Source organism: Tubulanus polymorphus, chromosome 6 (genome assembly GCF_964204645.1).
Source record: "Tubulanus polymorphus chromosome 6, tnTubPoly1.2, whole genome shotgun sequence".
NCBI classification, from domain to species: Eukaryota; Metazoa; Nemertea; class Palaeonemertea; order Tubulaniformes; family Tubulanidae; genus Tubulanus; species Tubulanus polymorphus.
This window is the reverse complement of record NC_134030.1, coordinates 20,414,050-20,432,263: the sequence shown is the minus strand read 5'-3', so window position 1 is coordinate 20,432,263 and position 18,214 is coordinate 20,414,050. Positions and strand designations below refer to the sequence as shown.

Below are 18,214 nucleotides of genomic sequence, written 5' to 3'. Positions count from 1 at the left end.
GACCTTTTTTCGTTCCGCTAGGCCGTTTATGTGTCCAGTAAACGGTCATTTTCCCAATCAAAATTATCTGAATATTTCCCAATCTGTATCAAAAAATTCCAACACCTCGTCCTGGCCGCGGCACTATGACTCAGCAGGCTATAGTTTTTATGTCAGAATCCATCGCTCAAATGGCGTCAAATTCCGCCATTTTCCGGAGGATTTTAAAAAATTTTCTAAAGCATCTAGCCCAGAACGTTCAAAATGACTGAGAATAATGACTGCATCCATCTTAACAATTCAATAATTGTTTGATACTAAATATCAAACAAAATGCTATGTTTATTCAAAACAAAAACCATTTTGCATTTCAAAAATAATAATTATCAACAATAATGGTGCGCGTAATATACTTGAATTTCAGGACCGCGCCAAAAAATAAAAATTGCTCCACGCAAAAACAAAAAAAAACAAATATTTGTTTTGCGCGTAGCAAAATTTTTTGCAAAAACAGATAAATAAATAGCGCCCGAAAACGAAACGATTTGTTCTTGCGCGTTAAATGTTTGTCTTTGCGCGGTAAGATTTGTTTTTGCGCATTTTCATGGAGGATGGGAAAAATATTGCCATGCCCAAATCTGCCACCGTACATTTTACCCTCCCACGTGGGTTGGGCTTCACGGCATCACATTAAAGTATACAAAAGAAATACAAAGAGTCCACCGAATGCACCACCAGCAACATTTACTCCATTACCAGATCCTCCGTTAGTATTAACTCCATTTGCATTAGTTCCATTTGCATTAACTGCATTTGCATTGATATCATGGGTATTGACATTGTTTTTCCCTTCGAATAAAAGGCAAAATAAACAAAATGACAATAGAAAATTATAAGGATTGAAATATTTTGCTGGAACCACCAACGATCTTTCCACATCAGTATCTCATTATAATGTCAACATTACGAGTTGGCAAACACAGACTAGCTTTTTCTGACAGACATTTATCGAAGTCATTTTGCTATGAATGGTTGTTAATTTTGTTAGATATAGCGAGTATACTCGTAGCGAATGGGAATTTTATTCCTAGTAATAAATGAAACTAACCTGATAGTTCATCATATTGATCGAGATCACGACGGCGAATGTCAATGAAGCGTTTACCATTTATCAAACACGTCCCTCTATAATCAGTTCTGATACTGTTCACAATCAGTACCGAAACAATCCATTTGTCGTTTGATTCTTTCTGAACATTGGCTGGAGGGTCACATGTTAGTCGTTTTGTCTCTGCATTTCTAGTTATAGATACATTATAGTACCGAGCTGTTGCGAGGTCTCGAATGAAAAATGAGATAAAACAACCATGAAACAAATTATCTGTCCTTGAATATATGATAGATATTCAAAAACCGCTTTTATCACAAGACAATAAACCATTTTAGAGAAAAAAAACAACAACACGGGACAAAGGAACCTTATCAAAGTGGCGGCTATTAACTGTATAATGGTTAATTAGATAAAACTATACAACTGAGAAAAGCGGTAATTGAGGATCGTGGCAAGATAATATAAAGGTAAGCGAAGTAATGAAAGATCAGTCGCTTTTCTTTAGATTCAATAAAAATCCGTCTCAAATTCTATGATTAACGAATATGAAATCGTGATTAGTCTGAACCAGTTATCTGGGAAAAAATTAACTTAATTTTGACTTGTTTCTTTTTTTCATCACATACTTCATTTGAAAAGCTCAACTTGGGAATTTAATATGGCACAGGAAAGATAAAGGTGCGCAGTTCAAATTAGTTATATATTTAAATGATCGATGCTATGAATACCCAGATACTTACTATGAACTACAATCGGGTCAAATAGTGCAGGTTCCGGATCTATAGGATTTTCCTTTGCAAGACATCTAAAAGTCGTTCCATTGTGAAGTTTGGAATCTGCCTTGAATTGTAACTTGGCGTAAACAAGTGCGTTCTGTTTGACATATCTGTGAAGTCGCATATCTCCAAGAACTGGTCCCCACGATTCAGAATCTCGTCTCTTCTGTTCAAATATCAACGTAGGCGTCGATTTTCCAACCATCGTTCTACAAAGATACCGTGTCTCGACCCCCTCGAATCTAATGTCCGGCCGTCCAACAGTAACAGGATAAGTATCGACGAACATATGAAATTCTGAAAGATATTTAGAGTTATGAGCGAATGAGTTTTCGTTTTTCAATTGTGTTTGCATGCGTTTCGTCAATGCATTAAGGACTTCACCGGAGACATTGCTGAAAATGAACTACAGTAAAATCCGCTTAATCCGTATCGAGTTTATCTGGATTTTCGTCTTATGCACTTTATTAAGTCCGATTTTTTTTCATCTTGTCTCCAGTCGGATATTCAATTTTTAGAAGTCGCCTCTAAAAACCCTATCGTTTCACGATGTAGATATGTAGCTCAATGTCCCAGTAACAACCATAACTTCCAGAATTGTCATACTTTTGAATCCCAATTCATGTAATACGGATTTCGGATAATTCGGAAGAAAATCTTCGATCCATTAGGATCCGGATTGAGTGGATTTTACTGTACATAAACGGGCACATGGGTTCAACTTTATCTGCTCTCCAGCAAATAGTGAGTGTTTAGATTGCTCACGGTATGTGATAAAACCCAGAGGATTACAGATAGATACCTATAGTTAAAAAGAATTCCATCAATTCAACATTACCTGTATTTGTCAGCGCAGGCCCCAGCAGTAAAATCGCTAAGATCATCAATGAGAAACCCATGATGACGTTATTACAAATTCACCGATTGAATTCCAAGCGGAAAATAATTAAGTACGTTTCACAGTCGTATTTACATAAGTACTCTGCCCTATATGATAACAGATATGTTATTAAATCTGGTAAGGTGTTTAGTGTTTAGATCTGATAAGGGCAATAAAAATATGTTTCGATTAAAAAACTTTTTGTCACTTAGATAAATCGCCTTCAGAATGTATATCGGGTTTTCCTTTTGCGCGCGCTTATTGATGAAATTGGATGCAGAAATCGTTCTCCAATGTTATGGCGTATATTCCTTCTGTGTCAATGAATGAAATATATGTTTTTTTATTGAACACTTACTGAGCATTTATTGGACATTTCAATTTTTCTACGATGAACTGGAGCAAGTCAAAATAATGGAGTAGACCATGGTTGTCAAAATTTGGTTCCAATTCCGTTCAGAAATAGAACTCGGTTTCCACTTCTGGTGAAATTTCTAAATTGTGATAGCGTGAGGATAAAACTAGCTGCAAAAGCCTTTAAAACTACATACAGTACCGGATATGTAGGATTTTCCTTTACACGACATCTAAAAGTCGTTCCATTGTGGAGTTAGGAATCTGCCTTGAATTCTAACTTCGCGTAAACAAATGCGTTTTGTTTAACATATCTGTGAAGTCGAATATGCCCAAGAACTGGTCCCCATGATTCAGAATCTCGTCTCCTCTGTTGAAACGTCAACGTAGGCGTCGATTTTCCAACCATCGTTCTACAAAGGTACCGTGTCTCGACCCCCTCGAATCTAATGTCGGGCCGTCCAACTGTTACAGGGTAAGTATCGATGAAAACAGGAAATTCTGAAAGATTTTTAGATTTACGAGCGAATGAATTTTCGCTTTTCAATTGTGTTGGCATGCGTTTCGGAGACATTGTTGAAAATGAACTACAGTAAAATCCGCTTAATCCGTATCGGATTTATCTGGATTTTCGTCTTATGCGTCCACTTTAATTAGTTCGAATTCTTTTTCATCTTGTCTCCAGTCGGATATTCAATTTTGAGAAGTCGCCTCTAAAAACCTTACCGTTTCACGATGTAGATATGCAGCTCGATGTCCTAATAACAACCGTAACTGCAAGATTTGTCATATTTTTGAATGCAAATCCCCATTCAAGTAATCCGGATTTTGGATAATCCGCACGAAAATCTTCGATCCATTAGGATCTGGATTGAGTGGATTTTACAGTACATGAACGGGCACACGGGTCCAACTTTATCAGTTATCTAGCAAATAGTGAGTGTTTAGATTGCTCACGGTATGTAACGAACCCACATTGAGATTACAGATTGATACAGTTAAAATAATTTCATAAATTCAACATTACCTGTCTTTGTCAGCGCAGGCCCCAGCAGTAAAATCACTAAGATCATCAATGACAAATTCATCATGATATTATTACGATGGCGCACCAATTGAAATGAGGTCATTCGAATTCCAAACGGGTAATGAAAAACAAAATTTCACAGTCTTATATATATGAGTATCTTGCCCTATATGATAACAAATATGCTCGTGCCTTGATCTGATAAGTAAAATATAACTCGACAAAAAAACAATTTCGTCATTGGGCAGTGAAACAATTACGCAGTGAAAAATAAATCGCCTTCAGAATATATTTGTAATCTTAATTAATTCTATCTCCAACGAAATATTTTCCTGAGGCTTAATATTATATCTTTCCTGTAAAAATCCTTCAGTGACACTAATGTAGTGTATGCTTTTATTGAGCATTTATTGAACATATTAATTTTTCAATGATGAACTGGAGCAAGTCAAAATAATCGAGTTGACCATGGTTGTCAACATTTGGTTCGAATTCCGTTGAAATAGATCTCGGTTTCCACTTCTGGTGAAATTTCTAAATTGTGATAGCGTGAGGATAAAACTCGCTGCAAAAGCCTTTAAAACTACATACAGTATAAAGCTATATCTACCATTATAACTACAATCAATTGCAGAATTAAACAGATTTATTTATAATTACATGAGTAAAATCTGGTCAGTACATTGCCGGTACTGCTAATTGAGAGCAAAATAACTGAAAACTTTGTTTTATCTATTGAAGAACCACTTTATTTGTGACAAGCAAATGAATGTTATTTAAAACCTTAGCTATCACCGAAAACGTGTTTTGCGATCTACAGAAAAGCTACAAATTTCATTAATAAAAGTGACTCAATCTTGAATCATGAAACTATATTCTCATAGCCCAAAGAGCCTTTTAAATACAACCATTTAGAAACCATTTAGAAACATTTCTCCGAGGAAGTACTCCGAACTCCTTGAAGAAACAGACGCAAATTTTTCGCACCAATGTCAACTTGCTTCCGCCCACCATGAAGAGGGAAGATTGATAGATACACATTGCCTTTAAAACCTTTATAGGAACAATCAAAATCAAACCACATTTCTGTTTCAATAAGATTCACATTCAGATGATATCTTGACAACGATACATAATGGTAGCCTAGGCCTAAATCAGAGGTTTTTTCTTACAAGTTGAGATGTATTTTTTTAAATCATTGATTATTTTCTACTTCGATGGATCTCTATCTCTATCTCTATCTCTAGGCATAAACATACTTGAAGACCCGTGTAAAGTGGCTCAATTCCAATCTTTAGCTTGCACTTGTAAAGTTGTTAGTAAAATTGGTAATGTAGCTATGACAGTGGAATGGCTCAATAACGGATACGATGACGATGATCGACATACTTTCTTCACAAGTAAAATGCAAGTTCACTCAACTAAGATGGAGAATGGAGTTATCACCTCAATTGAGTTAGAACCATGGGCTATGGTCTTTGCAGATGCTATTCTGTGTCGTTTGGCGACGTACAACAATATAACACTAAAACATAGAATAGAAAATCAAAGTAAAATGGACGTAACGTGTAAGTTTTGAAATTTCCATCGGAGAGTTAAATTGTTTGAAACCCGATAACAACAACTGAAAATGCTCTTTACAGGCTAGCTTGAATAATTGTATTAATGCATTTAAGAGGGGTGTCTATCTAGGACCAAATACCCTCAAATTTCTCAACCGGAAAAATCATGATTACCAAACCTAATTTTCTACTAGCTCATATATTTTTTTAAATTTATTTTATGTTTAACCTGCCTGGATTTTTGGAATTCATTTCTCCAATATTTCTGATTAGTCATCACCAATAGATGACATATTCGGGAAATTCTGCAGCGGTCTAACGACTGAAATTCTTTGTTGGAGTAACTAATTGTATCATTTGAATGATCTCATAATTTTCGTGCCTGATATTCACCAGAATTGTGAGAATTTAAAATGCCGAGGATAATCGATTGCAATGGAGCTGCAAGGATTTTGCAAAGACTCTGCCTCAAACAGGGTCAGGTCTAGCCTCTTCCAGTATATATTGTACGTATTTGAACAATTTTCCTGTAAAATATGTACAGGGTCAATATGGCATTATCCAGCTAGTCGCACCAGTGTCCTAGAGTATTCCCACTGTCGGTTGAATCACTTTATGACGGAACCACTTCACTTTGTGTTCATAGGGATACATTGTCATTTTTGAATGCAATAATCAATGAATATATCGGTTTGAATAGCACCAGTTCTGAGGATTAAACCATTCACATAGTCCTATATCGCGTCCACACTAGCTAGATTTCATCATGGACTCTAAAACGAAGGGACCGGTGTGAGATGAAATGATCCAGCTGTCTTAGAGTCCATGATTTCATTAGGGATTAGCGATGTTGCGAAGTGACGCTTCTCTGCGGTGCAGGTTTACATAACTCTACAACTTGCTACAGGATTTTCACGCGAGTCGAATTTTCACTCAGGTATCTAGAAAAACCTTTATTCAACCATTCGATCGTCGAGTCGATATAATGTCAGTTGTAATGTTTTAAAATTGTCATTTTTTGCAGGCCATTCCTCAGTTTCTCGCCAAGACTTTATTGCAACATTGTGTACCGGTACTGTAGACCATCGTCACTTACCCAGAACCTGATTTCCATCAAATGTGCATGCTGCTGATTAAATCAACCCGACCCGAGAGATCTGATTGCTGCAGATGATATGCATAAGTAGAAGATAACTGATCGAAATAGTCCAAGAAGGCACTAATGAATTGGTGAGTAGACAATTTATTGGAATACTGGGTAATAGTGCAAGGGTGTAGGAAAATTATTCCATATAATACGTTGGTTGTCAGTTTCGGATTTTCATTTTGACGCATTTCAAAGACCCGCCATTATCACCATCACGCCATCTACATCATCATGACTATACAGTTCCAGCATCATCCTCTCGATCATTACTCTACAACATCACTACAATCTCCGCCGGCATACACTCTCCACCGTCACCGATACTCACCACTTAACCGCATTCTACACTTGGTGTACATTATAACTTTGTTTATGAAACTTAAGTTGAGTCAGGTTTTAGCAGACCCTCGTAACAGCAAACAAATACAGTAAACTGCTTCTTACTGGAATCAACTGAAGCCTATGATTTCTGTTTGAGTTAGAAAATCGAATTAATTGATATCCTATTGCAATCGCTTGTCTTCTCTTGATCATTGAGTATCATCATTATAACTACTGTTAATTACACTATCATACATTAGTATCTAATATGTTACCTTTGTCATTACTGAAAATTACGAAACACTTTTTATCGACAGTGAATAATTTTATGCTGATTTATTGAACTTGGACTTACGTTGGGGCAACTTGAATCTTTTAATCATGTATCACCTAAATAACCAAACAATGTCATACCGGTTTATCTGTAATTCAAGCTTCCACTGGTATAAAAGGTAAAATATTACTAGAGTTCATTTCGAACTTTAAAATCATATCTCGTAGATAACATGTCTTGAACTTGAATCTTTTAATCATGTATCACCTAAATAACCAAACAATGTCATACCGGTTTATCTGTAATTCAAGCTTCCACTGGTATAAAAGGTAAAATATTACTAGAGTTCATTTCGAACTTTAAAATCATATCTCGTAGATAACATGTCTTGAACCAATGTGTTTTTGACTTTTGAACGAACGGAAAATACCTTAGTGCTTACGGAATTGTATTTATTATCTTAGATCGATATCATTGTGGGTAATTGGTATTGCACAAATTTTTTTTTGCATTACGTCAAATGGTATAACCTCATACGGAAATAACCAATGAGCATGAAGGTCAGAAAATACTAATCTGTTTTTTAGGCTAGAATTAATCATGTCGGATGAACGGGTCACTTTTTTGAATTGCAATGAAATTTGTAATCAGCTCCAGGTCTGTAATGGCCCGGTTGACCAAGTCCCGGGGACCAAGTTTTCTCAAAAAAGTAATGCACAGGCTAGATATGCGGCTTGCTAATAATATTGATCGATTATTACGTAATTTAAGTATTTTAAAAACCTGAAATGTATAGACGTGGGAAACGCTGTATCTAATCGGTTCGAAAAATTACCTGAAATATTGTATCGATGAAAGACTATGGAGAACTTCCATTTCTCGCATTTATCTTTTAATCGCATACCAGGGTCGGTCTCGTCCATTTCCATTCCAGCGTTCGTTTGCCTGGGACTGTTTATTTTAAATTTCTTAATATTTTGATTTGTTTCTATTGGCTTATATTTTCCATAAAGCCGTAATAAAAGTGTGTGATCTATGATAGGGTATCAGGACAACTGCCCCCGGAAAATTGCCCCCTATGACATTTTGCCCCCGGATAATTGCCCCCCAAATTAAATCTTTTTAATCTTAAAGTAACAAGAGATATTTACTTCAAATTAATTAGACAAATTTAACTAAATCTAGCTAATTACTCTAGGACTGCTTTAAAGTTTTTGATTGGCTAAAGTAACGCTAAAACTAATTCCAATAAATCAGCCAACATTGACTAATGCACTAATAAATGGACTTATTAAGTTTTCTTTAATTTGGTAAGTGGATTATAATAACTCAAGGACTGATTTAAAGTTTTTGATCTGCACACGACATCAGTAATTCTATATCTTATAAATCTATATTCAATAATATACAAATTAATTTCTAAGTAAAGTATTTAGGTGGTGTTAATCCAAATCAAAACAGATTTTATTCGGAGGGGGGCAATTGTCCGGGGGGCAATCATCCGGGGGCAGTTGTCCGGGGGGGAATTGTCCTAGGATCCTATGATAGATGTCTGAATATTACGATATGACTTGCTACTTGGATCGGGGTCGCACCGGCATAGCTTATACCAGAATGAATTGTATATACAAAGTATATACAAATTATATACAAATTATTAGTTTAGAGTTCGAAATGAAATTTGCCCTTAAAGAAAAAAATCCCGATGCAACCAATTTCCCAGTCTGGACGGTCTCAGGTAATTGACCACTTTCCCAAGTGTACGGGGATAGTGGTTTATAAATTAATGTGTTTTATGATCTGCAAATCTTAGGAATGCATTTTAATTTGTTATAATGATTCCAGCCAGTGGCATGCGAGTCATAAAAGTCTAGTTTGAAAATGCTTTTGAAAAATTGATTCTCATAAAAAATGCTTTTGCGTTGATTTACTCGTTTAGCCGAAATAAATGTCGAACGACGCATGATGACTTTGACTTTGAAAATAAGTTTTGCTCGCATGCTATGTGAATGGATATCCAGGTTGCTCCTCTGTCCCCGAGGTCTTACTCGGGCATCATAAATATCGTTTTCGAGTCAGAATTAGAACTGTTTATGTTTTGAATTGTTGTTTTTTTTCAGATCAGCTATTCCTCACTTCCATCACCAGGACCTAATTGCTGCCAATACCACGAGGCTGACTCCACCAACGCTGCGATCGAGTCGAGACGTAATCCATGTTGCTCAACACGGAAGTAAATCGGTGGTGAGTAGATTTGTTTTTGACTGAAAATGTCATGTATCGAAATTGAATCATCAGATTTAATGGTGATTGTTTAATTTTTACTTTTAGAGAAGCCCTTCTTCCTCCTTATGGCTACAGCAACTACAGCTTCAACCCGCTTCCTAATGTCCCCAATCAAGACCTAATTGCTGGCTAAACCAACCTGGCCCAAACCGACCATCCTTATTGTAGCTTTTTGGTCATCCTTATTGTAGAATTGTAGCTTCGATGTTACATCACCCAAGGAAAAGATAACTGATCGAAATAATCCGTGAAACCTCACTCCTGATTTGGTGAGTAGATATTTCAACTAATTTGTTGTATCGGAAACTTAGGTTACGTCAGGTTTAAGCTTGTTTTTAACATATGGACCCTCGTTACAGATACTCAGTTACTGAGATACAGTAGGCTCCTAACACCGCTTCTAAATCGAATAAGTTTGTGACCAGTGATTTGTGTTAAGGTGATAAAGTCGGCAAATACAGCTGATATTCTATTGTTGAAATTCGCTTTAAGTTCGGTCGGGTTAAATCATATACTAAAAACTGGCATCATCTAAAAACTTATACACCTGCTTCATCGATCTTCGTAAAGCCTTCGATTCAGTGTGGCATGCTAATTATTATTAAATAATAATATGTTGTAGATCTATATGATTATAAAATATGCAACTTATATCAGGGTGACACCTTACCCTGGGAGGTATACTTGACACATTTGCGGACATATTTCCCGGTTGAATACACGCCGTCCCGGTTGAATACACGCCGTCCCGGTTGAATACACGCCGTCCCGGTTGAATCTCTAATACACGCCGTCCCGGGTTCACACCGTCCCGGTTGAGTACACGCCGTCCCAGTTGAATACACACCGTCCCGGTTGAGTACACGCCGTCCCAGTTGAATACACGCCGTCCCGGTTGAATACACGCCGTCCCGGTTGAATCCCGGGTTCACACCGTCCCGGTTGAATACACACCGTCCTACTTGAGTACACGCCGTCCCGGTTGAATACACATCGTCCCAGTCGAATACACGCCGTCCCGGGTTCACACCGTCCCGGTTGAATACACGCCGTCCCGGGTTCACACCGTCCCGGTTGAATACACACCGTCCCGGTTGAATACACACCGTCCTACTTGAGTACACGCCGTCCCGGTTGAATACACACCGTCCCGGTTGGATCTCTAATACACGCCGTCCCGGGTTCACACCGTCCCGGTTGAGTACACGCCGTCCCAGTTGAATACACACCGTCCCGGTTGAGTACACGCCGTCCCAGTTGAATACACGCCGTCCCGGTTGAATACACACCGTCCCGGTTGAATACACGCCGTCCCAGTTGAATACACGCCGTCCCGGTTGAATACACGCCGTCCCGGTTGAATCCCGGGTTCACACCGTCCCGGTTGAATACACACCGTCCTACTTGAGTACACGCCGTCCCGGTTGAATACACATCGTCCCAGTCGAATACACGCCGTCCCGGGTTCACACCGTCCCGGTTGAATACACGCCGTCCCGGGTTCACACCGTCCCGGTTGAATACACGCCGTCCCGGTTGAATACACGCCGTCCCGGGTTCACACCGTCCCGGTTGAATACACGCCGTCCCAGTTGAATACACGCCGTCCCGGTTGAATACACGCCGTCCCGGTTGAATCCCGGGTTCACACCGTCCCGGTTGAATACACACCGTCCTACTTGAATACACGCCGTCCCGGTTGAATACACATCGTCCCGGTCGAATACACGCCGTCCCGGGTTCACACCGTCCCGGTTGAATACACGCCGTCCCGGGTTCACACCGTCCCGGTTGAATACACGCCGTCCCGGGTTCACACCGTCCCGGTTGAATACACACCGTCCTACTTGAGTACACGCCGTCCCGGTTGAATACACTCCGTCCCGGTCGAATACACGCCGTCCCGGTCGAATACACGCCGTCCCGGTTGAATGCACGTAGTCTCGGTTGAATACACACCGTCTCGGTTGAATACACACCGTCCCGGTTGAATACACGCCGCCCCGGTTGAATACACGCCGTCCCGGTTGAATACACGCCGTCCCGGTTGAATACACGCCGCTCCGGTTGAATACACGCTGTCCCGGTTGAATACACATCGTCCCGGTCGAATACACGCCGTCCCGGGTTCACACCGTCCCGGTTGAATACACGCCGTCCCGGGTTCACACCGTCCCGGTTGAATACACGCCGTCCCGGGTTCACGCCGTCCCGGTTGAATACACTCCGTCCCGGTCGAATACACGCCGTCCCGGTCGAATACACGCCGTCCCGGTTGAATGCACGCAGTCTCGGTTGAATACACACCGTCTCGGTTGAATACACACCGTCCCGGTTGAATACACGCCGTCCCGGTTGAGTACACGCCGTCCCGGTTGAATACACGCCGCTCCGGTTGAATACACGCTGTCCCGGTTGAATGGACACCGTCCCGGTTCACACCGTCCCGGTTGAATACACGCCGTCCCGGTCGAATACACGCCGTCCCGGTCGAATACACGCCGTCCCGGTCGAATACACGCCGTCCCGGTTGAATGCACGCAGTCTCGGTTGAATACACACCGTCCCGGTTGAATACACACCGTCCCGGTTGAATACACGCCGCCCCGGTTGAATACACGCCGTCCCGGTTGAGTACACGCCGCTCCGGTTGAATACACGCTGTCCCGGTTGAATGGACACCGTCCCGGTTCACACCGTCCCGGTTGAATACACGCCGTCCCGGTTGAATACACGCCGTCCCGGTTGAATACACGCCGTCCCGGTTGAATACACACCGTCCCGGTTGAAGCACGCCGGTCCCGGTTGATCCGCTGAAATGCACACAAAATAAAGTGTCATTCTTCAAGCGTTTTTCTTGAATTTTGCACCATATAAATATAGATATAATGTGTCGAAATCATACAGCAAATCTAAGTTTGATTTAAGTTACAATTTAATTCGTTATTTCAGATAACCGAAGGAAAGTAATGGTAATGTTTTTGGTAGATGTGATGAACGAGGTTGTCAGCTGACCGTAATTTCCCCCATCAATCACCAAATACAGTACAAATTAGTGAAGCGAAATCTTCAAGCGCAAAAACACGAAATGTACAATAAGTATTAATAGCCAGGCCCATCAAAGTTAATAACTTGTTTCTCATCCAGACCTCAGTTCTAGACATGACGAGGGCGGGAGAATATTTTGGTTATGAGCTTTGTTAAAATAAAAAAGTGGAAATAAACTCGTATTTTCATGTATTCCAAGGAGACGAGGGCGGGAGGTTTTTCTTTTTAAATCCAAAGATCATTCACTGTGTATAACTTATATGATACGAGAGCGGGAGTTTTTCAGAGTCTCGATCCATTAAAGTTTAAGTGTACAGAATCAAGACATGTTCATTTGCTTATTTTCTTTATCTATAACATCTAACCTACACAATTTCAAACATTTGCATATAATCTACAGGGTCACATACCCAATCATTTTGCGAATGCCATTCTTATTGTCATATCTAAATTCTGAATAGACCAAAGAACATTATATACGCTAATTTTTTACCTTGGTTGACTGTTTTTTCGACTTCGTTGACTGTTTATCATAGAAAAATTAAAATGTTCAATAAGTGCATTACTAATACACAATACTAATTATCGATAAAAGCGAAATGCATTAAAAAAGATCCCCTATACGACGCGTCATCACGCGCGCGTGAGGTGTTATAGAAAAAAAAGAACCGATCGTAAGAAATCTGACGCGGGTTTCGACATTTATATTTTTCTTTTTATTTTGGCTATCGGCTATCGGGAGTGACGTGGGCGGCTTCACGACTTGATGAGAAATAAGGTATCAACTTTGAATGGCCTTAACGTCATATATATGTTTGTCAGGTGTTTCAAAACCGTTGTTACCCACGTAGTTATTTGGCCGAGATATAACGATACACCCAATAATGGTATTTCACGAACTAATGAAATAGTAATACATGTAATGACATCAAATTGGATTTACAATAATTTTTCTCAGAAAATGTTGGCGTCAAGTCAGCAGTATTGATAAAGATGGCGTAATGGTAATTTGCCGATCATACTGTTAGACTACAGTTTGTACTTGATATTCAATCAAATTTAAGTAAATTACTATCAATTCTGTCTTTATTAATTTCTTGTGGATACTGGTTGGTAATGAATCATGAATGGATCATGCAAGCTGGACCAATCAGATTCGAACGTTGTCACCTTCAAAGTACGGATTGTGAAGGGGGCTCCAGTGGGGTTCGAACCTTTTTTTGCGGATCGATGAGTAAGAGCAAGTTAGAGGATTATTTCCCGAACCGAAAATCGTGAACAAGTTATTGTAATTGATGATTAAGACAGACAGATTTCACTATCATAGTTACTATAGCGGTCGGTATCATAGTAGCCACTATATTTAACACTCTTAACCTTACGAATTAATGCATGTTTCAGTGTGTAGCGTGGGCCGTGCAAACCCAATTATCATCATACTTTTATCAATCATGGATCCCCCAAACTTAAGCACAAGTAGATCAAAAGTTTAGAAGACATTAGGCAATCAATCAGCAGACTTTGCATAAGAATTATCAGGCAGATATCACGGCTGGAAGGTAATGGTTCAAGGACACGGACTAATACGTACCTGCGTTACATAATTGAGTGACAGCGCTTTGAGCATTCATTGGAAAGGCGCTATATAAGCACTAATTATTATTATTATTATTATTATTATTATTATCATTATTATTATTATTATTATTACATTGCATTTATTGAACCCTCGTTACCAAAAAAAAACTAATGAGTTTTACTATTTGACATGGTTGAAAAATAATTTCAACTATATACGAATTCATCTACCTACAAGAAACAGCATTTTCCAAACTCGGCATCAGCAAAGGAGTCGTAGATTGGTAGCGTCCTTACAATATCCAAATAACAGGGTAGTTCTTAACAACTCAATAGATGTGTGATGTATTAAGTTATTAGTGGAGATGGCAAACTTAAATTGCACCAATGCGAGCTTCATTTCATTGAACTCTACTGATTTTCTGTTTTGACAATTGGTTCCTATTTACACTTGTCGCAGATTTGACAAAATCATATCTTAATACACAAACTTGACACAAAATCTCAATACTTTTATTCGAAATTTATGAACAATTTCTACAGTGCCATCATCTTCTGAGAATGCTCTTTCTTACTCGACGATGGCCATCACACACGAGCCAACGCAAAATAGGTTTATTTCATTTCATGTTTATTTTAAACCTCACTTTAAATCAGTCTGTTTAGCTCTTGTATCGGAATATTGTCCGTTACTCAACACTCCAGTGTATTTAAAGAAAATTGTGCATACGACGTAAATATCATCTGAGTTAGTTGAAAAATGAAAGGCTGGTGATCGTCGAAAGCTTATAATTTCATCATCGCTGTCCTGAACAGGAATCGAATTCTAGGTCGTGGCCAAAGTTCACCGATTTGATATTATGCCTCATAGAGTGAACGAGACGTGACAAACAGCCAAAAACTAGTCAATGAAAAACCAATCGTTATACTTAAGACTGCTTATAAGCTGTTAGATTAGCTATAGAACTAAAATAGTCTTAGACTGGTCTTAAGTCTAAGCCATGACTATGCAACCGGCCCCAGGGTCACATCAGTTCATGTATATGATTGGGAATGTCATTCTTATTATCATATTTTAACTCTGAAGACCAAAGAACTACACTACGTTAATTTTTCTCTTGATTGACTACTGCCTTATAAGGCTCCAGTTTATCATCAGTTTATCAGAAAAATTAAAATTTTCAATAAGTGCATTACTAATACACAATACTAATTATCGATGAAAGCGAAATAAATTAAAAAAGATCAGTTGCCGTTGTTACCCACGTAGTTATTTGGCCGAGATATAACGATACGCCCAATAATGGCATTTCACGAATTTGATAATGAAATAGTAATACATTTATTGACATCGTATTAGATTTACACTAATTTTTCTCAGAAAATGTTGGCGTCAAGTCAGAACCATTGATAAAGATGGCGTAATTGTACTGTAAACTACAGTTTTTACTTGATGTTCAATAAAATTTAAACAAATTACTATCAATGTTGTCTATGACAATTTGTTGTGGTTACTGAAATCATGAATGGATCATGCAAGCTGGACGGATCAGATTCGAACGTTGTCATCTTCAAAGTACGGATTGTGAAGGGGCTTCAGTGGGGTTCGAACCTAATTTTGCGAGCCTAATTTTGCGGATCGATGAATAAGGGCAACTTGGAGGAACATTTCCCGAACGGAAATCGTGAAAAATTATTGTAACTTATAACGATTAAGACGGACACATTTACATCGTAGTTACTATAGCGGTCGGTATTATAGTAAACACTATATTTAAAACGTTTAACCTTATGAATTAATGCATGTTTCAGTCTGTAGCGTGAGCCGTGTACAAACCCAATCATTATCATTCTTTTATCAATCATGGATCCCCCAAACTTAAGCACGATGAAAAGATACAAGACATTAGGCAATCAATCAGCAGACTGGACATAAGAATTATCAGGCAGATATCACGGCTGGAAGGCAATGGCCTAAGGACACGCCTGATACTGGTTAAATAGTTGTTCACATGGTTGAAAAATAATTTCACCTAATACGAATTCATCTACCTACAAGAAACAGCATTTTTCAAACTCGGCATCAGGAGAGAAGTCCTTTAATATTCCTTTTGGTAGCGTCCTTACAATGTCCTAATAACAGGGTAGATCTTAACAACTCAATAGATGTGTGATGTTTTGAGTTATAAGTGGAGATGGCAAACTAAAATTGCACCAATGCGAGCTTCTTTCATTGAACACTATTTTGATTTTCTGTTTTGACAATTGGTCAATAGCATCAGATTGGTAGCGTCCATACAATGTCCAAATAACAGGGTATGTTTTAAGTTATAAGTGGAGATGACAAACTTAAATAGCACCAATGCGAGCTTCATTTCATTGAACTCTGCTGATTTTCTGTTTTGACAATTGGTTCCTATTTACACTGTGACTGATTTGACAAAATCATCCTAATACACAAACTTGACACAAAATCTCATTACTTTTATTCGAAATTTATGAACGATTTCAGCAGTGCCATCATCTTCTGAGAATGCTCTTTCTAACTCGACGATGGCCATCACGCACGAGCCAACGCGAAATAGGTTTATTTTATTTCATGTTTATTTTTAAGCTCCACTTTAAATCAGTCTGTTTAGCTCTTGTATCGGAATATTGTCCGTGAATCAACACATCAGTGTATTTAAAGATAATTTTGCTTCAATACGACGTAAACAATATGTTTGTAATACGTAACTTGGTTGAAAGGTCAAGTGAACGAGGTGGCAGAGGCGATAAACTAGTCAATACAAAAACAATCGTTAACATGTTATCGCTCCAGAAAATTGCACATAAATACTTCATGACTCCTCTGATAAAAAGACTTAAACGAAAACGGCGAAAAACTAATCAATAAACAACCAATCGTTTACATGTTTTCGCTCCAGACAATTGCACATAATACTTCATGCCTCCTCTAATAAATACTGACTGTTGTACCTCGTTGAAAGGCCACTTGAACTAGCAAAAAACCAGTCTATAAAATGTCAGTCGTTAGATGGAATGAATACAAATATTTATTACACTCCAACCATTCCCATGGTATAATGGGGGAAAACAGTATTTGAAATAATTACATAAATAAAAGCTTTTAAAACTTAATAAACTGGGCTCAGGCTTATGTACATATTATACTATTTACAATACATATATACTACCGGAGGGATTCATATACATTTAGACCTATTTTGATGAATTTAGCCAAATTTAAATTTAGATTTTTTACACATCTAAGTTCCAAAAGGTGTTTACATCTAAGTGGTTTTCACGGGATTCGGTTAGCAAATTACAATCGGAAATAAATTGTAGTTGGAATGGCTGGTCGACCGGTGTGCCACCCTGTGCCCGCGCACCGAGTTAACCTCGCAGGTCTCCTGAGAAAACTATACAACAAATGTAAATTAGCGGAAGCGACATCTATTGCGTTGTTTAGAACCACCTTTTTAGCAATCACAATCCCCCAACCCGGATCTGTACATTTCATGACATCATTACAATAAGAAGCCATTACGAGAAAAGTCAAACCCGATTTTTTCATATGACCAGAGAAATTATATCAGATATAACCTGGTCAATCGTCCTTGACCTGTCGTTTGTAAGGCGATATAAGCCTATACAATGATTGTCTAGTCACCGTAACGACTGTAGAACATAACTATTTTATCAGCTCTATTGCGCTTTTATCTAAAATTTGCAAGGAGTTAAGTCGCGCTGTAGGCGGTTTCCTAGGGGGAGATGACTTACATTCACTTGAATTCAAATTTCAACAGGAGATTAGGAAAACTAATCTTCAAAATCATTTGATAGCAAGTCCAGCTCCCTTCCTATACTA

At 38.6% G+C, this 18,214-nt stretch overlaps 1 protein-coding gene and 1 long non-coding RNA gene across 4 annotated transcripts; one reads left to right on the top strand and one right to left on the bottom strand.

Annotated features, from left to right (window-relative positions):
- Nucleotides 1–271: 271 nt before the first annotated feature.
- Nucleotides 272–4,240, bottom strand: LOC141906756 (uncharacterized). Of its 3 annotated transcripts, XM_074796093.1 has the most exons (5): nt 4,128–4,240; nt 2,705–3,601; nt 1,831–2,163; nt 1,088–1,330; nt 272–828 (listed from the first exon to the last, which is right to left on the bottom strand). In XM_074796093.1, exons 2-5 carry the CDS (start codon nt 2,763–2,765, stop codon nt 665–667), a joined length of 801 nt encoding a protein of 266 aa, XP_074652194.1. In that variant the 5' UTR covers nt 2,766–3,601; nt 4,128–4,240; the 3' UTR covers nt 272–664. The 3 variants fall into 3 exon arrangements, with proteins under 3 accessions (XP_074652194.1, XP_074652192.1, XP_074652193.1); XM_074796091.1 differs by lacking the exon at nt 2,705–3,601 and having other exon boundaries at nt 4,128–4,235; XM_074796092.1 differs by lacking the exon at nt 2,705–3,601 and having other exon boundaries at nt 1,088–1,318; nt 4,128–4,235.
- Nucleotides 4,241–6,461: 2,221 nt separating this feature from the next.
- Nucleotides 6,462–9,875, top strand: LOC141907421 (uncharacterized). Its single transcript, XR_012619487.1, has 4 exons — nt 6,462–6,626; nt 6,714–6,919; nt 9,552–9,675; nt 9,763–9,875. It is a non-coding gene; the product is annotated as an uncharacterized LOC141907421 (long non-coding RNA).
- Nucleotides 9,876–18,214: the final 8,339 nt, after the last annotated feature.

Excerpts from the sequence above, each read along its gene's own strand:
- LOC141906756 (XM_074796091.1), bottom strand. The coding sequence starts at position 4,230 with ATGACCTCATTTCAATTGGTGCGCCATCGTAATAATATCATGATGAAT. Across the intron at positions 2,164-4,127 it reads GCCTGCGCTGACAAAGACAG|AATTTCATATGTTCGTCGAT; the intron begins GTAATGTTGAAT and ends AATATCTTTCAG. Across the intron at positions 829-1,087 it reads TCAATATGATGAACTATCAG|GGAAAAACAATGTCAATACC; the intron begins GTTAGTTTCATT and ends TTTTATTCGAAG.